Source organism: Chiloscyllium plagiosum, unplaced genomic scaffold, assembly GCF_037043375.1.
Source record: "Chiloscyllium plagiosum isolate Xiang-an unplaced genomic scaffold, Cpla_swu_hap1 HiC_scaffold_23, whole genome shotgun sequence".
NCBI lineage: Eukaryota > Metazoa > Chordata > Chondrichthyes > Orectolobiformes > Hemiscylliidae > Chiloscyllium > Chiloscyllium plagiosum.
Genome location: NW_028270161.1, coordinates 23,220,231 through 23,244,325, shown reverse-complemented (window position 1 = coordinate 23,244,325; position 24,095 = coordinate 23,220,231). Strand labels below are relative to the sequence as shown.

Sequence of the window (24,095 nt, the reverse complement as noted above, 5' to 3'; positions counted from 1 at the left end):
GAGTTGAACCCGGGACCCTGGCGCTGTGAGGCAGCAGTGCTAACCACTGAGCCACTGTGCCACCCCAGGTACATTATAGTTCCCAGTCCCTGGGTGTAAAGAAACTTTAATATCCCATTAAGATTAATCCCATTCCCTGTCAACCCCCATGACTAATATACAACTGGTTCAATCCCACTCTCTTGTTCACTCTCCATTTTCTTTAGTATCTCATCCAATCTATTCCTACTCGCCTGCTTACAACCCATAATCTTTTAATATCAGTCAATTAGTCTCCTAGTCGCACCATAAACTCTTTAGTAATGCACCCACTTTAATTCCATTTTCTGTTCATTTCAGTTATTTTTAAGATAATGCGCAATCTCCCCAGGCAGAATTCCTTTGAATGCAGGTTTCAATAAAGCACACTTTTACCTTTGTTAATCTTGTTACCCACGGTTTTCAGAAGTTCTATACCAACACTCCAGTTGATTGACTCCTCAGGATGATTGCGTCCTGCGCCTAGTTCATGCACTACCTTAGCTAAAGGCAGAGAGTGGATCGCCTGGACTACCCCTGAAAAAGCAAGCCGAGTTGAGGCCAATTAGTTTCTGGGGCTTCATAATGACAGAAACAGAATGAAGGGGTAGCGAGTCAGGGCAGTCAAACACATTGGAATTACTGCTGGTTTATTTTTAATCAGGCTACTTTTTTTTGTTTGAAAGTCAAGTCTCAAGTCACTTCACAAAATATTTTTCCAGAGATGGTCAGTTCTACAATCTGAATTGAAGCTGTACTTCTAAACATTTATTCAGTTATTACAGTAAGTCCTAGTGAAGTTATGGATAGAATAGAACATTAGATGGCGTGTTTTAGATACTTTATCCGAAGGAAATAGTCACTTTGTAATTCTCTATTTATGTTTTTAGATCAATGGGAGTGATAATATTTGTGTGTGAACTCAGTGAGAAATCACTATTTGAAAAATAAATGATATGATGTTTTAAATCATTGTTACATGGGGATTATTAGCAATGTATTTACTTCCCATACCTGATTAGATTAGATTCCCTACACTGTGGAAACAGGCCCTTTGGCCCAACAAGTGCCTACCGACCCTCTGAAGAGTAACCCACCCAGACCCATTTCCCTCTGACTAACATACCTAGCACTATGGGCAATTTAGCATGGCCAATTCACTTAACCTGCACATCTTTGGACTGCGGGAGGAAACCAAAGCAAACCCACGCAGCCAATGTGCAAGCTCCACACAGACAGTTGCCAGAGGTCAGAATTGTGCTGTGAGGCAGCAGTGCTAACCACTGAGCCACTGTGCTACCCTAGTTGCTGTGAGTATGTAATGGGCTTAATACAAGTTCAACACACGCTGGGACACTTCAGAGAAAATAGCAGAGTTCGTCATATGAGGTTGTGAAACTGGAGTTGATCTCTGAAGACCAGATAAGGAAAGTAGATTATGTTCACTGAGTAAATCTGAGTTTTTTGGGGGATATTGTAGCAGTCTCTTTCTCTCTTCATTTCCATATTACTAAATTGAGTTATCAAGTTCGGAAAATAGGATTTGAAGTTTGTGGATTGTTAGTCCGGGCCTTTGGTTTAATAAGGAACTTTTTTTTTCATCTGGCAAGTGAATACACAAGGATGTTCTTGGAGTAAATATTGCAGATAGCAATATGAAATAAAAGCAAAAGATGAGAGAAATACTCTGCAAGTCAAGCAACATCTGTGGAGAGAGGCGACATAGTCAATGTTTCAGGTGGATGGTCTTTCATCATAACTGGGAAAAGTTTAAGATGCGAGAGGTTTTAAGCAAGTGAAAAATGAGGGGCTGGGAATAAGAACAAAAGAACATCTAACAGGGTGGGGGATAGAAGAAATTAAATGACAGGGTGTGGTCAAAGGAAGTGAAGATAGGACATGTGAAGAGACAAACACGACATTACAGCTTTGATCCAAACATGGACAAAAGAAATGAACTTCAGAGGTGAGGTGACAATGACTCCTGTTGCCATCAAGAAACTAACTGACTGAATATGGCATTGAAGATTCGTAGCAAAACTGAAGTCAATGGAAATTGGGATAAAATACTCTGTTGGTTGGAGTCATACTTCACACAAAGGAAAGTGTTTGTGGTTGTTGGAGGTCACCCAGCTCCAGGGTGTGACTCGGGAGATCCTCAGGATACAGGACCCACAGCACAGGTGATGACACAGTGGTATACAGTTGGGAAGGAGTTGCCCTGGCCTCAATATTGACTCTGGGCCCCATGATGTCTTATCGCATTAGGTCGAAAATGGGCAATGAAACTTCCTGCTTATTATCATGTACTTCCTCAAACCCTGAGCCAATGAGTGCTCTTCCTTCTTTAACATTTGGAGGAAGCAGTGAGGGTGGCAAGGTGCAGAATGTATCAGTGTGAGGAAACATCAATGTCCCTCACCAAGAATGGCCTGGCAGCCGCATCACTGACTGAGCTGATCCAGTTCGAAATGACATAGCTGCTAGACTGGATCTTTGGAAGGGGATGAGGGAATCACCAAGAGGAAAGATAAATGTAGCTGGCCTCATCCTCACCAATTTGCCTGCTGCAGATGCATCTGTCCATGATTGACCACACACAGTCATTATGGAGATGGAATCCTATCTTCACTTTGAGGATACTCTCCATCATGTGTCACAGTACCACTATGATAAATAGGATAGACATTGAATCGGCCTAGCAATTCAAAACTGGGCATCTGTGAGGTGCTGTGGGCATTAACATCAGAATTACACTGCAGCACAATCTGCAACCTCACAGCCCATCATATCCCCCACTTAACCAAAGGTCAAGTTGAGGGATTGACCATGGTTCAATGGAGAGTGCAGGAGGGCATGCTTGGAGAAGCACCTAAAAATGAACTACCAAACAGCATAATCAACAAGTGATAGAGTTAAATAGTTCCACAACTAACAGATCAGATCTAAGTTCTGCAGTTCTGGCATATCCAGTCATGAATGGTAGTGGACAATTAAACAACTCATTGTAGGAGGCAGTTTCACAAATATCCCCATCCTCAATGATGGGGAAGATCCCAGCACATCAGTGGAAAATATAAGGCTAAAGCATTTCCAACAATTGTCAGCCAGAAGTGCCGGAAGTCCCTAACATCACAGATGCCAATCTTCAACCAATTTAGTTCACTCGACGTGATGTCAAGAAATGGTTGGAGGCATTGGATACTGTAAAGGCTAAGGGCCCTAACTATATTGAAGACCTGGACTCTAGAACCTGCTGCACCCTGAACCGAGTTGTTCCAGTTTGTTGCCAGAGTTGTAAATGCTGTGGGAGATCCTTACGGGAAATAGGATGTGAAAAACTGTAGTCAAAGTACCTGAGGGATGTATTGTTTATGTAAAAACAATATTGGAGGAAATGGAAAAAGAACTTGAGGAAAGCAAGACAGGGGTCTTCGACTCAGGGGTGGGCCATGAGTAAAGGGCAGCAATTGGAAGCAAAGTTGATGTTTTCCAGCTTAAGGCCAGCACCAATACAAACATTGATGTCGCAGGACAAAAAATGTAGCAAAGGACCTAAGAGAGACTGGAGCAAGAGAGGTTCAACACATTTCACAAAAGGACAAGTGTAGCTAGGATCCATTTGGATACACACAGCAACATCCTTCAGCCAGTGGAAGTGAATGGGGTTGAAAGTTGTTTAAGATGAGAACAGAATTAGCCAGGCAGAGGATTGTTGCTCCCTAGCCTACTGAGTATTTCTAGCATTCTGGTTTTATTATTCCCTGAATAAAGTTCTTCCAATGTCTTTGGTGTTTCAGGATATCAACACAACAAAGGACAAAAGAAAATGGGAAAGTTGAGGTTGAATAGATTGAAGTTGATATCTATGACAATGCAGGGAATAATTGTGGACTTTCTCTTCACTTTTTAATGCCAAAGTTACTAATGAGACATCAAAATATGCCACCTTTCATTATGATGAAATGACCACTATCAAGACTGCTATATGTAAATGTATACAATGCCCAATTCTCACTCGCTTTAAGGACAGGGGAATGGAAAGCTATCTGGGTGTTATTGATGCATAAGGTCTTCTCAAATACGCCTTAGGTTTGTTCCTCAAGGTCTGTCTTTGTGGGAAATATACTTTCAAATAAGGCTGGGTGACAAACGTTGGTACGTAGATAAATCCTTTTCGGAATTGCATCCATCCAACAATTTACACTTCTTTTGTTGCTCCTCTTCCCGCATGGGACTCAACAATCTCCAGGTAATGTCCACAGGAGGCCATGTCTTTGACAGTGAATGTCTGGTGCCTTCAAAATATGAGTGGTAAGGAAATTGAGTCCAAACTCAATGTAGAGTCAATGAGTAATGATAACTTGGCGCAGGTGTGTGTGAGAGTGGATTGGTGGGGGGGGGGGGAATGACCTCATCCTTCATCCTTGGAAAGCACTCATGGAAATTAATGCACTCCGCTGTTGCCTTAAATCATTATAGGAGTGATTGGAAACTGTGGCTTTCTCACTTTATAGCCTTTTGGATAAACTATCTGGACTTATCATCACAATACTGTTCATTTGAAATATCTGGAGCTTGTGCCATTTTTCTAGGTCACAATGTAAAGAAATACCTTCAGCCTCAGCCTTCAGTTCTTCCTGTTTCTCTGCACGTTTAAGGACCTCTTTCCCCTGACACAAGTCCTTGGCCAAGCCAGCTGTCACTCCCTGGGCTACCAGCATGGCTTGGAACTTGTCCAGGGCACTGCAATTTTTCAACACATCTTTGATGGCCTTTTCTCCAACCTTGACGCTCTCAGCCTTTCCACACAAATGTAGCAGGTGGCCTCCTATTGAAGGAAACATATTCCGAAGTTATCTGTGTGCTGTGAATGCACAAGTGTCTTCCAGACTGTTGGTCTGTGTAAGTGGCTATATCCCATCCCCACCTTGCCACTCCCTCAGTACAGAGGGCACTGTGGAAATGCTCCAGGTTTTAGGGATATTCACTTCGGCTTTACAAGGCCGATTCCAAACATCCACAGTTCCCAGCAAAGATCATCATCTCACAAACAAAATCAGGAACTTCAGGCAATTATGACACTGTAACCCAACAGCACTGAGACCATTGTTATTAATCCCAACACTGACCAAGCTAAGACCAGATGCAAAATTTGCTGGCACAGCACCACCCTCACCTCCATCCAGGGCCCCAAACAGTCCTTCCAGGTGAGACAGACGTTCACCTGCCTCTCTTCCAACCTAGTTTACTGCATCAGGTGCTCCCGATGAAGTATTCTCTACATTGGGGAGACCGAACGTAAACTTAGGGAACGGTTCACCGAGCATCGCAGTCTGGCTCACAGGGGCCGACTGGACCTCCCAGTCAGCGCCCATTTCAATTCCCCCAACCACTCCCTTTCCGACATGACCATCCTTGGCCTCCTCCATTGCCACAACAAACCGCACCTCAAATTTGAGGAACAACACCTCATTTTCCACCTGGGCAGCCTACAGCCCAGAGGTCTCAACATTGAGTTCTCCAATTTCAAATAACCTTCCACCCATTCCTTGCCTCCCTTCCCAGCCCCTCCCTCTTCCTTCCATTCCTCCCAGCCACCTACCGGATTCACCCCTCCCATCGACCAACCAGGTCAACTTGCCTTCACCTATCTCTACTTCACCACCCTACCCCTGACACTCCCTTTATCTGCAGCTCCCCCCATACCCACCCTCAGTCCTGAAGAAGGGTTACACCTGAAACGTCAACTTCTCCACCTCCTGATGCTGCCTGGCTCACTGTGTTCTTCCAGCCTCCTGCCTGTCTCCTGGGTTCCAGAATCTGCAGTTTCTTTTGTCTGAGACCAATGAGTTGGCTAGCATGTTCCTGGTCTTTTGGACTCGGTATTTTATTGTGTGGCACTTTTACTGGCTGCCCAACCCTTGGCTCAAACGTCTGCATTTAGCCCAAAGGAACTGGGCACAATCCAGCACATTCATGGAGCTGTCCAACTCAGACGTTTGCAGTGTGGTTCCCCATTGATTTTAAGATACACAGTAAGAGCCAAGTGCTTCTTACAATGTTCCTTCCCCACTGTTTACTTTCTAACATAAGCCACTGAGTCATAGAATCGTACAGCACAGAAGAGGCCATTTGGCCTATCGAGTCTGTGCTGACCTATCTGCACTAATCTCACTCTCCATGCACTTGGGACTCACAGCCTTGAATGTTGTGATCTTTCAAGTGCTTATTCACATATTCTTTAGAGGTTGTGAGGTTTTCCATTTCTATTACCTTACAGATAGTGTATTCCAGATTCCCACCAGCCTCTGGATGAAAACATTTTCCCCCAAATCCCCTCTCAACCTGCCCTTCACATTAAAATTATGCCCTTTGTTACTGACCCATCAACAAAGGGGAACTGCTGCTTCCTATCCACCCTGTCCATGGGCTTCATAATCTCGTATCCCTCAATCAGGTCTCCCCTCAGCTTTCATTGCTCCAAAGTAAACAACCTGAGCTAGCCAGCCTCTACTCACCCTCCTCTAGCTTATCTCTCCATCCTTCAGGCTCTCTGCCTTTATTCCTGATGAAGGGCTTTTGCCTGAACATTGATTTTGCTGCTCCTGTGATGCTGCCTGAACTGCTGTGCTCTTCCAGCACCACTAATCCAAAAGCCTCTACTCATAGTTAAAATGCTCCAACCCAGGCAACATCCCAAGACAACAAGCAGCTCTGTTCCCATACTGGGCTCAGGATTGCATTGACTGAGGTCAATTGGCACCAAGAACACCTGAACCTCAGCAGACAATTAGAACCATCACAAAATTCACTGACAATCGGACATTGGAAGAATGTTTCCACAGAATGGTATTCATGTTGCAAAGATTCCTAAAAATAATGAATCATCTGAACTACTGAGGCTTTCAAGAAGGAACTGGATCTGTACCTAAAGATAAAGATTAATAAACCTGGGAACTTGGCGAAAGTTCACAGATCTTGGTTCGGGGGAAACAGTCTATAAAAAAAAAGGTGGTCATGCAATGGCACTGTGGGAAGTTGACACTGATGGCTCAAATGTCCATTCTCATTCATTCTCTCTCTTATAATCTCATGAACTGCTACCATAGCAAACTATTGTCTGTCACTAATGGTCCCCATTAGCAGCTATTCATTCCCCTGGGCTGTTCGTTATCAACTCCTTTGTCTGTCCAAGTGCTTTTCTCTCTTTTGCGGCTCTATGTCTACCTATTGTTTATTCCTCCCTCTCCCCCCCACCCCATCTTCTGTATAAAAAACACCTATCTACCATCAGTTCTGAAGAAGGGTTACCAGATGTGAAACATTAACTCGGATTCCTGTCAACAGATGCTCCCAGACCTGCTGAGTTTTACCAGCAATTTCTGTTTGTGATTCTGATTCAAGTGCCTTCTTGGTTATCCATACTGTCTATCACTTACACATTGGATGCAGGTCCTAATGAAGGACTGACCTAAGCAGGTGACCAGTTCCTCCAAGTCCTTGGGCCCATTTCCCTTCAGGCATTCAATGGATTCCAAGACTTCTAAAGAGTTCCCAACACACCTCCCGATGGGATTATCCATCCTGGAGAGAGCAGCAAGTGTTTGAATTCCCAAGCGATTTCCAATATCTACCTAAGGTTTTAAAACAAATCGTATTATCACTGAGACACTCAAAGCAGAGTAAATTATACGATAAGGGAACCAAGGAAAGACCAGGAGTCAAAAAACCTGTTGAACTTTAGGATGACGATCATTCACTCAGCAAGAAGTAAGGACAGGAGGATTGGAGGTTCATTCTATGTTAAATGGAAAAAAATTCCTCCCCATGGCTCCTGAGTGTAAAACGACAGCACCCCATTTCCAGCATATCACATACCCAACCTGAACAAAAAACCTGCAACCTTTAACTCACCAACATCGAACCGTGTTCATGGAAAAGGGATAACTCCCAGCCAGACCCAGTCATAGAGTCATCGAGATGTACAGCATGGAAACAGACCCTTCAGTCCATGCTGACCAGCTATCCCAACCCAATCTAGTCCCACCTGCCAACACCCGGCCCATATCCTTCCAAACCCTTCCTATTTTTTACCCATCCAAATGCCTCTTAAATGTTGCAATTGTACCAGCCTCCACCACATCCTCTGGCAGCTCATTCCATACACGTACCACCCTCTGCGTGAAAAAATTGCCTATTAGGTCTCTTTTATATCTTTCCCCTCTCACCCTAAACCTATGCCCTCTAGATCTGGACTCCCCAAACCCAGGGAAAAGACTTTGTCCATTTATCCTAACCATGCCCCTCATAATTTTGTAAACCTCTATAAGGTCACGCCTCAGTCTCCGATGCTCCAGGGAAAACAGCCCCAGCCTGTTCAGCCTCTCCCTGTAGCGCAGATTCTCCAACCCTGGCAATATCCTTGTAAATCTTTTCTGAACCCTTTCAAGTTTCACAATATCTTTCCGATAGGAAGGAGACCAGAATTGCATGCAATATTCCAACAGTGGCCTAACCAATGGCCTGTACAGCCGCAACATAACCTCCCAACTCCTGTACTCAATACTCTGACTAATAAAGGAAAGCATACCAAACGCCTTCTTCACTATCCTATCTACCTGCGACTCCATTTTCATGGAGCTATGAACCTACACTCCAAGGTCTCTTTGTTCAGCAACACTCCCTAGGACCTTACCATGAAGTGTATAAGTCCTGCTAAGATTTGCTTTCCCAAAATGCAGCACCTTTCATTTATCTGAATTAAACTCCATCTGCCACTTCTCAGCCCATTGGCCCATCTGGTCCAGATCCTGTTGTAATCTGAGGTAACCCTCTTCTCTGTCCACTACACCTCCAATTTTGGTGTCATCTGCAAACTTACTAACTGTACCTCTTATGCTCGCATCCAAATAATTTATGTAAATGACAAAAAGTAGAGGGCCCAGCACCAATCCTTGTGGCACTCCACTGGTCACAGACCTCCAGTCTGAAAAACAACCCTCCACCACCACCCTCTGTCTTTTACCTTTGAGCCAGTTCTGTATCCAAATGGCTCGTTCTTTCTGTAGCAAGGTTACATCTCATGGAATAATCAGTCTCCCATGGGAACCTTGTCGAAAGCCTTCCTGAAGTCCATATAGATCACATCTACCGTTCTGCCCTCATCAATCTTCTGTTACTTCTTCAAAAAACTCAATCCCAGGTTCATGAGACATGATTTCCCACGCACAAAGCCATGTTGACAATCCCAAATCTGTCCTTGCCTTTCCAAATACATGTTCATCCTGTCCCTCAGGATTCCTTCCAACAACTTGCCTACCACCGAGGTCAGGCTCACTGGTCTATAGTTCCCTGGCTTGTCTTTACTGCCCTTCTTAAACAGTGGCACCACGTTAGCCAACCTCCAGTCTTCCGGCACCTCATCTGTGACTATCGATGATACTAATATCTCAGCAAGAGGCTCAGCAATCACTTCTCTAGCTTCCCACAGAGTTCTCGGGTACACCTGATCAGGTCCTGGGGATTTATCCACCTTTATCCGTTTCAAGACATCCAGCACTTCCTCCTCTGTAATCTGGACATTTTGCTAAATGTCACCATCTATTTCCCTACAGTCTATATCTTCCATATCCTTTTCCACAGTAAATACTGATGCAAAATATTCATTTAGTATCTCCCCCATTTTCTGTGGCTCCACACAAAGGCTGCCTTGCTGATCTTTGAGGGGCCCTATTCTCTCCCGAGTTACCCTTTTGTCCTTAATATATTTCTAAAAACCCTTTGGATTCTCCTTAATTCTATTTGCCAAAGCTATCACATAGATCACATCTATTGCTCTGCCCTCATCAATCTTCTTTGTTACTTCTTTAAAAAACTCATGTCCCCGTTTTGCCCTCCTGATTTCCCTCTTAAGTATACTCCTACTGCCTTTATACTCTAAGGATTCACTCTATCCTGTCTATACCTGACATATATATGTCCTTTTTCTTAACCAAACCCTCAATTTCTTTAGTCATCCAGCATTCCGTATACCTACCAGCCTTTCCTTTCACCCTGACAGGAATATACTTTCTCTGGATTCTTGTTACCTCATTACTGAAGGCTTCCCATTTTCCAGCTGTCCCTTCACCTGCGAACATCTGCCTCCAATCAGCTTTTGAAAGTTCTTGCCTATTACCGTCAAAATTGGCCTTTCTCTGATTTAGAACTTCAACTTTTAGATCTGGTCTATCCTTTTCCATCACTATTTTAAATCTAATAGAATTATGGTCACTGGCCCCAAAGTGCTCCCCCAATGACACCTCAGTCACCTGCCCTGCCTTATTTCCCAAGAGTAGGTCAAGTTTTGCACCCTCTCTCGTAGGTACATCCACATACTGAATCAGAAAATTGTCTTGTACACACTTAAGAAATTCCTCTCCATCTAAACCTTTAACACTATGGCAGTCCCAGTCGATATTTGGAAACTTAAAATCCCCTACCATAACCACCCTATTATTCTTAGAGATAGCTAAGATCTTCTTACAAGTTTATTTCTCAATTTCCCTCTGACTATTGGGGGGTCTATAATACAATCCCAACAAGGTGATCATCCCTTTCTTATTTCTCAGTTCCACCCAAATAACTTCCCTGGATGTATTTCCGGGAATATCCTCCCTCAGCACAGCTGTAATGCTAACCTTTATCAAAAATGCCACTCCCCCTCCTCTCTTGCCTCCCTTTCTATCCTTCCTGTAGCATTTGTATCCTGGAATATTAAGCTGCCAGTCCTGCCCACCCCTGAGCCATGTTTCTGTAATTGCTATGATATCCCAATCCCATGTTCCTAACCATGCCCTGAGTTCACCTGCCTTCCCTGTTAGGCCCCTTGCATTGAAGTAAATGCAGTTTAATTTATTAGTCCTACCTGATCCCTGCCTGCCCTGACTGTTTGACTCACTTCTGTTCTCAGCTGTACCAGTCTCAGATCAATCTCTTTCCTCACTATCTCCCTGGGTCCCACCCCCCACCTTACTAGTTTAAATCCTCCTGAGCAGCTTTAGTAAATTTCCCTGCTAGTATATTAGTCCCCTTCCAATTTAGGTGCAATCCGTCCTTCTTGTACAGGTCACCTCTACCCCAAAAAGGATTCCAATGATCCAAAAATGTGAATCCTTCTCCCATACACCAGCTCCTCAGCCATGCATTCATCTGCTCTATCCTCCTATTCCTGCCCTCACTAGCTCGTAGCACTGGGAGTAATCCAGATATTACTACCCTTGAGGACTTCCTTTTAAAATTCCTGCCTAACTCTCTGTAATCTCCCTTCAGAATCTCAATCTTTTGCCTTCCAATGTTGTTGGTTCCAATGTGGACAATGACCTCCTGCTGGCCCCTCTCCCCCCCGCCCCCCCGTGAGAACATTCTGCACCCTCTCTGAGACATCCTTGATTCTGGCACCAGGGAAACAACACACCATTCTGCTTTTTCTCTGCTGCCCACAGAAACGTCTGTCTGTACCTCGGACTACAGAATCCTCTAACACAATTGATCTCTTGGAAGCCGACGTACCCCTCGTTGCATTAGAGCCAGTCTCAATATCAGAAACTTGGCTGTTCGTGCTACGTTCCCCTGAGAATCCATCACCCCCTACATTTTCCAAAACAGCATACCTGTTTGAAATGGGTAGATCCACTAAAGACTCCAGCCCTTGGTGCTGACCTCTCTTACCCTTCCTGGAGTTAACCCATCTATGTGACTGTATCTGAGACTTTACCCCCCCCCTTCCTATAACTGCCATCCATCACATACTGTTGCTGTTGCACATTGCTCATCGCTTCTATCTGTCTCTCCAACCGATCCACTCGATCGGATAAGATTCACATCCCACAGCGTTTATGGCAGATATAATCCGCAGTAACCCTTAAACTCTCTTTAAACTCCCACATCTGACAAGAAGTACATATCACTGCAAAGGCCATTTTTGCTCCTTCACAATCTACACACCCAGAAAATAACACTGTCTTATTCCTCTACAAACACTGCTCCAGGTTAAATTAATAGCTATGGCTTATATTTTAAGTTTAATCAAGAGACTTCTCTCCAAAAACATATAATCAAGAAAGAATCCACTATACTCACTACTGCAGCCTTTCTCTTGGACAGACTTAAAACAAAAATACACTTATCTGATTCTGTGCTGTGACCTTCGCCCAACAGTTCCTCCAAGATTAGTTGTGAATTTCACTGTTTGTTAATTTTCCCAGATGCACTCTGATGTCCAGCGATGCACGAATTCAAACAGCAAAGGCGGTAACTGTGCAGGTTCTGTCTCTCCTGCACTGACCTCACCATGTGCTTCCTTTGTCTGCCCTTCTCCCTTTTAAACTGCTGCTGTTTTGACTTTGTTTTTCCAAAGTTCCAAAACAATGTAACAGCGTATAAAACAGTAATTGCTGCTCCTGGAATTTGAGGAAATCACCTCCAGCACCTAAAATACCTCAAAAAAAGGAGCAGCTCTTACAGCCAGAAATTTTTCCTGTCCTCCATCTTGGATTACCCAGAATCCAATCCTGGCCTCTCCACTCTGTCCATCTCTGAGAGCAGTGATCTCCAGCCTTTTTATGCACTTTTTGAATTTAAGTGGATTCCAGAATCTACCCCAAAGAAAATATAGAATAAATAACTTATTTTGGTGCTGTACAATTCCAAAACCAAGTCTATATGATTAATCATTGTGTTCTCTGCTTACAGAGTCTCAGTGTGACAACTGTGGCTGCACATTCTCTGCCAATGCCTTTACGTTTGGGTGTAGTATGAGTCTGCTAGTTGTATACAGTCCAGCAAATGGGTGTCTGTGAGGTGGGTCTGATACTTGGACTCCATTACCTTCATTTGGAAGAAAACTGTCTCACAGAGATATGTGAATCAAAGTAAGCTTTCATTTTAAAAGTACAGGACAATGGGAGTGGGTATTTTTCTCAGCTTATACCTCTCAAAAAATCCATGTCCCTTGATCTGACTTTCAGCTCAATATTGATTTGCATAGTAATTATCTCCACATCAACTCCACTGCTTTCTTAATCAATCACTTGATGGAACTGCTAACCCACCAAAGTCATTGAAGGAATGGATTTGTGACAAACATGATGATTTGTTCCATCACATTGAGCTGCTGATATAGCTGTTGAATTCTCCTGCTAACTTCCTCTGCTGGGCAAGGATGCTTTCTGGGAATCATTTTTCTTTCACTTTGATTTTTTTCTGGAATTTTCTCCAGACTTGGGAAGTGTAACAGCATTTTATTTTAATTTTAATTGGATCCAACTTTACTTCATTGATCATATGTGCTGAGTCTCTGTCCTTTCCCCAAAGTTCACTACTCAGCTCATTCAGTTTTTACGTTACGTCTGTAAGGAGCCTGAAGCCAAGTAGCCACATGTTGTCTGCCATCTCACTGAACCCTTCATTTTGTTTGATTGAAAGTATTGATTTCAAGCATCACATCTAAAAATTTTCACATGACTTTCCCTTGACTTCACCACCTAACATCAGATTGAACATTAATTCTTTATAGGCAGCACTGAGTTTGTTGATTGGGGATTTAAACAAGCAAAGATGTGCAGGTTAGGTGAATTGGCTGTGCTGAATTGCCCATAATGTTCAGGGATGTGTAGGTTACGTGCATTAGTCAGGGATAAATGCAGGTATAGGGTAGGGGGAATGAGGCTGGGTGGGTTACTCTTCGGAGGGTCGGTGTGGACTTGTTGGGTCGAAGGGCCTGTTTCCACACTGTAGGGAATCTACGATTCTATGATTCAGTGCTGAAGGGCTGTTACTCGAATTGAGTTTATAATCTTAACAACTTTCATTTTTTGAGAACAGTCCATGACCTCACTCATGAATGCTTGCTGTTGGGTCACACAGTGATAATAGAAAAAAAAGAGGGAAAATCAGGATCATTTCTGCAAAAAGCAACAAAGCCCACATTTGTGCCAAGCATGGCTGATGCATCATCAGTTGCAATAGAAACCAGTTTCTTATTCAGAATGTTTTTCTCAACCGCAACCTTTGGAATTCATTATAGAATTCTTTTTTTTTTTGAGTGGGAGCAGCGGCCGAGTAAAGGCGAACCCGGGAGACTACAGCTAAGGTAAAACAGTTTGTTTCAAAATTACTTACCTGTAGCGGGCAGCGGTGTTTTTTATTCTCTCTTCACAAAAAGAGCGGGAGCAGCAGAGGAAGTGACGGCAAACAGAGGGGCAGCCGGGAAGGAGAACTGTGAGTATAAATACTCACCCTTTAATCACCAACGGTCATTTGAGTGGGAGCAGCGGAAGTGAGGTTGGAGCGCATAGCTGGGCGGGAAGGTAAGTGATTAGTATTTGAGTGGGTGTGTTCTAGACCCCAGGTCCTACTTCCGTAGGGCCTCCTCTAACCTAACTTTAAAGTCCACAGGTAAGTGACTCAGTGTTATTGACTCAGTGTTCTTGTTTTTGGAGAAAGTGTACAGTCATGGCAGCGCAGGCGGTGGAATGTTCCTCCTGCAGGATGTTTGAGGTAGGGGTGACCACCGATACTCCTGCCGACTTCGTCTGCAGGAAATGCAGTCAGATCCTGATCCTCACCGAACGAGTTAGGGAACTGGAACTGGAGTTGGATGAACTGAGGATTATTCGAGAGGCTGAGAGGGTGATTGATAGAAGCTACAGGGACATAGTTACGCCGGAGAACAGAGGTAGCTGGGTAACAGTTAGAGGTGGGAAGGGGAAGAAGCAGGCAGTGCAGGGTTCCCCTGTGGTCGTTCCCCTAAAAAATAAATATACAGCTTTGGAAACTGTTGGGGGGGACAGCGTTGCAGGTGTAAGCTGCAGTGAAGGGGTCTGTGGCTCTGAGACTCAGAAGGGAAAGGGGGAGAGGAGGAGAGCGCTAGTTATAGGGGACTCTCTAGTTAGAGGGACGGACAGGCGGTTCTGTGGACATGGGCGAGACTCACGGATGGTTTGTTGCCTCCCGGGTGCTAGGGTCCGAGACGTCTCAGACCGTGTCTTCAGAATCCTTAAGGGGGAGGGTGTGCAGCCAGAAGTCGTGGTGCACATTGGCACCAACGACATAGGTAGGAAGAGGGGTGGGGAGGTCATTCAAGAGCTCAAGGAGTTAGGCTGGAAGCTAAAAGCTAGGACAGACAGAGTCGTCATCTCTGGGTTGTTGCCGGTGCCACGTGACAGTGAGGCAAAGAATAGGGAGAGAGTGCAGTTGAACACGTGGCTGCAAGGCTGGTGTAGGAGGGAGGGCTTCAGATATTTGGACAATTGGACTGCATTCTGGGGAAGGTGGGACCTGTACAAACAGGACGGGTTGCACCTGAACCAGAAGGGCACCAATATCCTGGGGGGTAGGTTTGCTAGCACTCTTCGGGGGGGTTTAAACTAATTTGGCAGGGGGATGGGATCCGGACTTGTAGTCCAGCAAGTAGGTTAGCTGTTTGTCAGGATGCCCAAGACTGTAGGGAGGCTGTAGAGAAGGTAGCACTGACAGGGACTACTTGCGGACACAGAGATGGGCTCAAGTGCGTATACTTCAACGCAAGGAGTATCAGAAATAAGGTGGGTGAACTTAAGGCGTGGATCGGTACCTGGGACTACGATGTTGTGGCCATCACGGAAACGTGGATAGATGTGGGACAGGAATGGCTGTTGGAGGTTCCTGGTTACAGGTGTTTCAGTAAGATTAGGGAGGGTGGTAAAAAAGGAGGGGGGGGTGGCATTGCTAATTAGAAATGGTATAACGGCTGCAGAAAGGCAGTTCGATGGGGATCTGACTTTAGAGGTAGTATGGGCTGAAGTCAGAAATAGGAAAGGTGCAGTCACCTTGTTGGGTGTTTACTATAGGCCCCCCAATAGCAGCAGAGATGTGGAGAAACAGATTGGGAAACAGATTTTGGAAAGGTGCAGAAGCCACAGGGTCGTGGTCATGGGCGACTTCAACTTCCCAAATATTGATTGGAAGCTCTTTAGATCAAGTAGATTGGATGGGGCGGTGTTTGTGCAGTGTGTCCAGGAAGCTTTTCTAACGCAGTATGTAGATTGTCCAACCAGAGGGGAGGCCATATTGGATTTGGTACTCGGTAATGAACCGGGACAAGTGGTGGGCTTGTTAGTGGGTGAACATTTTGGTGATGGTGACCACAATTCTGTGACTTTCACCTTGGTTATGGAGAGAGATAGGTGCGCACAACAAGGTAGATTTTATAATTGGGGGAAGGGAAATTACGATGCTGTAAGGCAGGATTTGAGGAGCATACGTTGGGAGCATAGGCTGTCAGGGAAGGATGTGGTGGAAATGTGGAACTTTTTCAAAGAGCAGATACGACGTGTCCATGATATGTATGTACCTATCAGGCAGGAAAGAAATGGTCGTGTGAGGGAGCCTTGGTTGACGAGAGAGGTTGAATGTCTGGTAAAGAGGAAGAAGGAGGCTTACATAAGGTTGAGGAAACAGGATTCAGACAGAGCAGTGGAGGGATACAGGATAGCCAGAAGGGACCTGAAGAAAGGGATTAGGAGAGCTAAGAGAGGGCATGAAAAATCGTTGGCGGATAGGATCAAGGATAACCCCAAGGCATTTTATGCGTATGTGAGAAACCTGAGAATGACGAGAACGAGGGTAGGTCCGATCAAGGACAGTAGTGGGAGACTGTGTATTGAGTCGGAAGAGATAGGAGAGGTCTTGAACAAGTACTTCTCTTCAGTATTTACGAACGAGAGGGACCGTATTGTAGAAGAGGAGAGTGTGAAATGGACTGGTAAGCTAGAAGAGATACCTGTTAGGAAGGAAGATGTGTTGGACATTTTGAACAACTTGAGGATAGACAAATCCCCCGGGCCTGACGGGATATATCCTAGGATTATGTGGGAAGCAAGAGAGGAAATTGCAGTACCGTTGGCAATGATCTTCTCGTCTTCACTGGCAACGGGGGTGGTACCAGGGGACTGGAGAGTAGCGAATGTTGTGCCCCTGTTCAAAAAAGGGAATAGGGATAACCCCGGGAATTACAGGCCTGTTAGTCTTACTTCTGTGGTAGGCAAAGTAATGGAAAGGGTACTGAGGGATAGGATTTATGAGTATCTGGAAAGACACTGCTTGATTAGGGACAGCCAGCACGGATTTGTGAAGGGTAGGTCTTGCCTTACAAGTCTTATTGAATTCTTCGAGGAGGTGACCAAGCATGTGGATGAGGGAAGAGCAGTGGATAGTGTACATGGATTTTAGTAAGGCATTTGATAAGGTTCCCCATGGTAGGCTTATGCAGAAAGTCAGGAGGCATGGGATAGAGGGAAATTTGGGCAATTGGATAGAAAACTGGCTAACCGGTCAAAGGCAGAGAGTGGTGGTAGATGGTAAATATTCAGCCTGGAGCCCAGTTACAAGTGGAGTTCCGCAGGGATCAGTTCTGGGTCCTCTGCTGTTTGTAATTTTTATTAATGACTTAGATGAGGGAGTCGAAGGGTGGGTCAGTAAATTTGCAGATGATACGAAGATAGGTGGAGTTGTGGACAGTGAGGAGGGCTGTTGTCGGCTGCAGAAGGACTTAGATATGATGCAGAGCTGGGCTGAGGAGTGGCAGATGGAGTTCAACCCTGCCAAGTGTGAGGTTGTCCATTTTGGAAGAACAAATAAGAATGCGGAATACAGGGTTAATGGTAGGGTTCTTAGTCAGGTGGAGGAACAGAGGGATCTTGGGGTCTATGTACATAGATCTTTGAAGGTTGCCACTCAGGTGGATAGAGTTTGTAAGAAGGCCTATGGAGTATTATCGTTCATTAGCAGAGGGATTGAATTCAAGAGTCGTGAAGTGATGTTGCAGCTGTACAGGACTTTGGTTAGGCCACAGTTGGAGTACTGTGTGCAGTTCTGGTCGCCTCACTTTAGGAAAGATGTGGAAGCTTTGGAGAGGGTGCAGAGAAGATTTACCAGGATGTTGCCTGGAATGGAGAGGAAGTCGTACGAGGATAGGTTGAGAGTTCTCGGCCTTTTCTCGTTGGAACGGCGAAGGATGAGGGGTGACTTTTTAGAGGTTTATAAGATGATCAGAGGAATAGATAGAGTAGACAGTCAGAAACTTTTTCCCCGGGTACAACAGAGTGTTACAAGGGGACATAAATTTAAGGTGAAGGGTGGAAGGTATAGGGGAGATGTCAGGGGTGGGTTCTTTACCCAGAGAGTGGTGGGGGCATGGAATGCGCTGCCCGTGGGAGTGGTAGAGTCGGAATCATTGGCGACCTTTAAGCGGCATTTGGATAGGTACATGGATGGGTACTTAATCTAGGTTAGAAGTTCGGCACAACATCGTGGGCCGAAGGGCCTGTTCTGTGCTGTATTGTTCTATGTTCTATATCCTCACCCCTTATTCTCTCTTTAAGGGGCAAAAGGGTGAGAAGATCCTCATCAGTTGTTACTGCTCTTAAAAACCATCAGCTGGGCAGTGTGGGTTATGGTGAAGGATTCAACGACCTGCAGTCAGAGACATTCACCATCTTACAGCTCCTGCTGTAACTGCTGAAGGATGCCTTCAGACAAAGGGTTTACTCAGCTTCCTCCTGTGGAGGCACCAAGTGATTTTCCCTGTTTGCCTTTATTCAAAAAAATTAATAAAGAGTGGTAGTGAAAAATCCGTCTGTGCCGTACTACTGAGGGCTAAGAAAGTGACACTGCAATGTGCAGCTCAATTCTCGTTTGTCACCCAGCAGGCTGGATCTCACACTGATGTTCCAACAGACACACTGAGTCAGCTCAGCCTTTTGTTGCTGGGTGCAACCTTTGATCGTACTGCACTGGTGTCATGTGCAAAACGCTAGCACACAACCTCAACTGTCACATGTAAAGCAAAGGCTGTATCAATACACTGCACCAAATACAACTCCTTTCCATCACAGATGTTGGGCTGGGATAAGGATAAAATAAGATGTCTTCCCACTTACTGACCAAGTAATGTGCCAGCTCTCTTGCTCCATTGATCTCCTTGAACAAAGCTCCCTCTCCAAATTTCACATCCAGAATCAGACCATGAAGGGACTCCACTGCTTTCTTTGATATTATGGAGGCTGAAAATCAGAAACTGCATTTTACTGAAAACAGCGGACGCTTCCTCACAATAACTGCTTACGGTCCAAGCTCAGCTCATTACCTCATGGGATGTTGACATCACTGGCTGGGCCAACACTTACTGCCTAAGTAAATTTGACATTGACACTTATATTCCTTGAAGTGCTTAGAAAAGTGCAAATCAAATAAAACAAAATATGTTGGAGATTCGTTCCACAGAAGTGCTGAGAACGAGTACCGAGTCTGTGAGCTTTGACACAAGCTGATAAGGATATAAAAACAACAGCTCAGACTGTAGAGAGTCAGGACAGGCTGCTTTCAGAGGTTTCTGTTCACTTCCAGCAACCCACCAGAACATGGAGATTCTAGACTCAAAGAAGTCCAGTATGATTCATCAGGATGGTATCTAAGATTGAAAGGTTTCTCGGATTGGGTAGGGATGAGGAAGGTGACTGATAATGAGCAATGGGGTAATCCTTGGAGGGGATTATGGGAGTTATGGGGTTCAGTAGTAATCTAATGCAGGTAATTAGAATTATGTCAGAGACCAACAGGAGAGGCAGGAAACTTTCCCCTTTAGTACGAAATTTGGAACAAAAACAATCATAAAATTGGAGCTAAACTGAATCCAGGAGAGTGTTAGATTTGATTAGATTACTTACAGTGTGGAAACAGGCCCTTTGGCTCAACAAGTCCACACTGACCCTCCAAAGAGCAACCCACCCAGACCCATTCCCCTACATTTACCCCTTCACCTAACACTACGGGCAATTTACCATGGCCAATTCACCTAACATGCACATTTTTGGACTGTGGGAGAAATCCGGAGCACCAGGAGGAAATCCACGCAGACACGGGGAGAATGTGCAAACTCCACACAGACAGTTGCCCAAGGCAGGAATTGAACCCAGGTCTCTGGTGCTGTGAGGCAGCAGTGCTAACCACTGTGCCACCGTGCCACACACAGAGTATGTGAAGGTAGGACATATTGTTTCAGGGGATTATAATTATACACTCTATTGAGCTATTAATTGGGGATTAAAGGCATTCGGCTTGGAATGGTGACAGGGAATGAAGTGGAGAGATATAAGAGCTTCCATGGTTAACAAATTGACAGGGGTGGCTTGATGGGCCAAACAGCCATTTCTGGTTCCTATTAGAAGGGAAGGCCCGAGGAACTTCTATAGAATAAACTGTCCCAAAGTCTATTCTGGGAGAACATTTATGGTGCCAACAGTTGGAGGCCTGTTAGGTGTGAGTTTGGCGTTGTGAAGGTGAGAGGATTCTGAGTATCAGAGTTGAGGTGGTAGTCTTGAGGGTTAATTATATAATCCAGGGCTGTCACATTACTAGATTTCATTTCTCCATCACCTATTTAGCAAACAGTTGCACTAAGCTGTTAGTGTTAGTGTTTACTAATTCACACTCACTAACCTGCTATGAGGGGCAGACTGTCCACTGTCGATGTCACATCCCTGATCGCATAAAGCTTCTTATCAGCTGGCACCAGCTCAGCTGTCTGTCCGACAATACAACAACCAACCTCAGACAAGATAGTCTTCATCTAAAGTCAGAGGTAAAGACATCCAAAAATCAGTATGATTATATCACCAGTGTGTAGGGCCAAATGAGCTCAGACAGTTACTCACTGAGTAACTGTACACATGATGTGGGGCTGCTGGTGTTGGATTGGGGTGGATGAAGTCAAAAGTCACCTGACGAAAGGGCACCGCTCCAAAAGCTTGTGATTTCAAATAAACCTGTTGGACTGTAACCTGGTGTTGTGTGACTATTAACTTTACACAGTCCCTGTTTATTCAGGGTGAGAGCCACTCACTGTGTAACCGTGCAGAGTCCCTGTTTATTCAGGGTGAGAGCCACTCACTGTGTAACCGTGCAGAGTCCCTGTTTATTCAGGGTATGATCACTTGGCATGGGCAGAAGAATGGCAGGGGTTGAATGTAATTGCATAAGAGGCAAAAAAGATCACATTCTCGCCACTGAGATAAAAGTCAGGTGTTACTTGCATGTATCCATTTCTACCACAACCTGCTGGAACAAACTTTGCTTTCCCAATTAATCTCTACCCAGTCAAGAATCTCTGCTTCAACCACCTGGCAGCAAAAAGCAGGTAGGTACCTGATGAGCTGCACTTCCTTATCCACCTTGGGATCAGGTTTGCTGCTTTGTCCACATAGTACCATAGCTTTAATTGATAGTTATAATCACTCTCCCTCTCTCTTCTCAAAGTAGAGTCGGTGAGGCCAAGTGGACAGAGGTAGCCTGTCTCTCTTGGCCACCTCTGAGCTCCATTGGTCCACAGCAAACATAGGGCAGCTTCTGGCTGAAGGCCAGGCTTCTGCACACATTACAAAGGGTTACTTATGGCTACGTGGAAGCATGAAAAGGGACAACAGAGAGTGGCAATGTCTGAACAGAACAGAACTGTAAAAGGGCTGAAAGGATAAACCAGTAATTGGTTTGCTCTGCTAGTCCAGGGATTATCCTTAAACAAGAATGTGTAAACCATCTATGATCAAATAATGCAGGACTGCCCACCTTAACCAGAGTGCTGTCAAGACATGATCACTGACAGGTACCTTTCAGACTCCGTTGGCACACACAGGAAAGATTGGTCAGCAGTACGAGCTCAAACCCTGCCTCGTAGGACAAACCAGGAAGACACAAACTGACCTCCTGAGGGGAGTTACAACTCTGCACATGCTTCAACAAGAGCCATTGTAGAGCACACCACAGGGTTCCTGCAGATGAGATTCAAATGTCTGATCCAGTCAGACAGGGCAGGGCATTACAGTAAATCGTGGATAGAGCTTCTCACAATATACTGCACTTGTTTCCTGTCTCCACATCATCCTAAGTCAACACAGCCATGATCACCAAGTCAATTCTGACACAACGTGGCTGTCCTCAGGATCATGCGGCTTGTCCTGGGACAGGACGAGATGCAGAAGTCGGAGGTCTCCTCTGAGCAGGAAGTGGAATGGGAGAGAGCTCAGATGGCCCAGAAAGACCCTTACAATCACTAAGATGATACAGCTATGGTCTGCCAAGCCAGAGTGACATGTCCAAACCTCACTGGCATTTGTTTCCAGGGGGATCGAACTACGTGGGCATGTTTCTTTTCATTTATTGGTTTTCTGAAGAAGAGTCATATTTATCTCAATACCTTAGCTCTGTTTCTTCCTCTGCAGATGCTGCACGGTCTGGTGAGTTTCTCCAGCACTGCCTGTTTTTATTGCTTTGAGTATTCTATTTGTTATTGGCCAGCAGGCTGGGAGCCGTCAGTGTTCGACTCAACATATCTCATTGACTCAGAAGCATTTCATTTTACACCACAGTTTGCAATAAAAACAAGATTCTTCTTTTGTCTGGTAGTGATGTGATAACTTTGGGGCAGATGATCTAACTGAAGGGGCTCTCAGCTCTGCATTAACCACACATGGAATATACTGTCTATGTCTCCTCCAGTTCTCACAGATGATAACGATATATTGGAAAGGTTGCTTGGCTGTCTCCATAGAAATGGTTGTTTATTTAATATTTAATTGTGGCTGTAACAGTATGAATACTCCGGCAAACAAAGGCCCACAGGGTGTTGCAATATTCTGGGTCACGCCTCCATTCAGGAGAAGATTGATTGGGGGCACTGCTTCTGAAGAAAGCTCGCTTGGGATGTCAGTTGTCCTATTCTTCTGGCTCTCCCTGCAGTCCTGTTGAATATTAGGATCCTACGACTATACTGTTGCAATGCCTATACATTGTCAGTAAGTGAGATTCTGTGTCAAGAGCTGCACAAATGCTAACACTTCCCCCACTATTCCTGCCAAAGAACGATGAGAGTCACCCTTGCCTGTGGCACATACTGAGAAGCACGGGGGCTCAGTGATTAGCACTGCTGCCTCCCAGCACCATGGACCCAGGTTTGATTCCAGCCTTGGGCAACCGTCTGTGTGGAGTTTGCACATCCTCCCTGTGTCTGCGTGGGTTTCCTCTGGGTGCTCCACAGTCCAAAGATGTGCAGGTTGGGTGAATTAGCCATTCCAAATTGCCTGTAGTGTTCGGCGCATCATTCAGACAGAAATGGGTCTGGGTGGGTTACTCTTTGGAGGGTCTGTGTGGACTTGTTAGGCCAAAAGGCATGTTTCCACATTGTAGGTAATCCAATCTAATCTAAAAACTCCCCACAATGTAAAAGCAGGCCCATTGGGTCCATCCTGACCTTCCAAATAGCAACTCACTCAGACCCAGCCCCTTCCCCAAAACCCTGTATTCCCCATGGCTAATCCACCAATCCTGCTCATCCCAGGTAAATATAATTCAGCATGATCAATCCACCTAACCTGCATGACTTTGGAGTGTGGGAGGACACTGGAGCACCTGGAGGAAAGCCATGCAGACACGGGGAGAACCTGCAATCTCCACACAGATAGTCGGCCGAGGGTGGAATCACACCTGGCTCCCTGGCACTGTGAGGCAGCAGAGCTAACCACTGAGCCACTGTGCTGCCCAAGAAGGCCAAGCCAAGCAATGGAAATTCCCACCAGGGAAAAGATCCTTAACTCCTACATGCCCATAGGTGCCAATTACCGCTCTGCATGAATTGCCTGTGCAGAGCCTGCTGTGTGGCTGTCCCAAGTGCAATATTGTGAGGCTAAACTGATCGGATACCGTGTGTGAGTTGCTGAACCTTCAGAGTTTTGATTGCACTGCCCAAATGCTAAGTCCATAGCTTGCTGGCTGACAAGAGGGCATAAAGGCACAAACATCACTAATGCAGCAAGGCTTTCAAAGGAGTCCCAAAGGAAAGACAGCATTTCCTGGTAACCAAGGAGAAGGTTACACTGCTTTCACTTCAAATAACCATGTAGGCACCCAGTGGGGAAATGAGACTACAGGAAATATTGGAACAGTGAAAGCCAAGATAGATTTACATTATAGATTAATGAACAGAAATGTGACAGAGTGCTCTT

General features: G+C 45.1%; 1 protein-coding gene across 6 annotated transcripts in view; it reads right to left on the bottom strand.

Annotated features, from left to right (window-relative positions):
• The window catches only part of tymp (thymidine phosphorylase), an 86,031-nt gene that overhangs the window by 6,338 nt on the left and 55,598 nt on the right, over positions 1–24,095 (bottom strand). For all 6 annotated transcript variants that reach the window (XM_087999461.1, XM_087999459.1, XM_087999460.1 and 3 more), the window contains 5 exons: positions 20,539–20,668; positions 18,985–19,103; positions 7,493–7,655; positions 4,634–4,849; positions 415–555 (listed from right to left, as the gene is read on the bottom strand). In XM_087999461.1, coding sequence (XP_087855587.1) covers positions 415–555; positions 4,634–4,849; positions 7,493–7,655; positions 18,985–19,103; positions 20,539–20,668 — 769 coding nt within the window. The remainder of the gene's footprint in view (positions 1–414; positions 556–4,633; positions 4,850–7,492; positions 7,656–18,984; positions 19,104–20,538; positions 20,669–24,095) is intronic.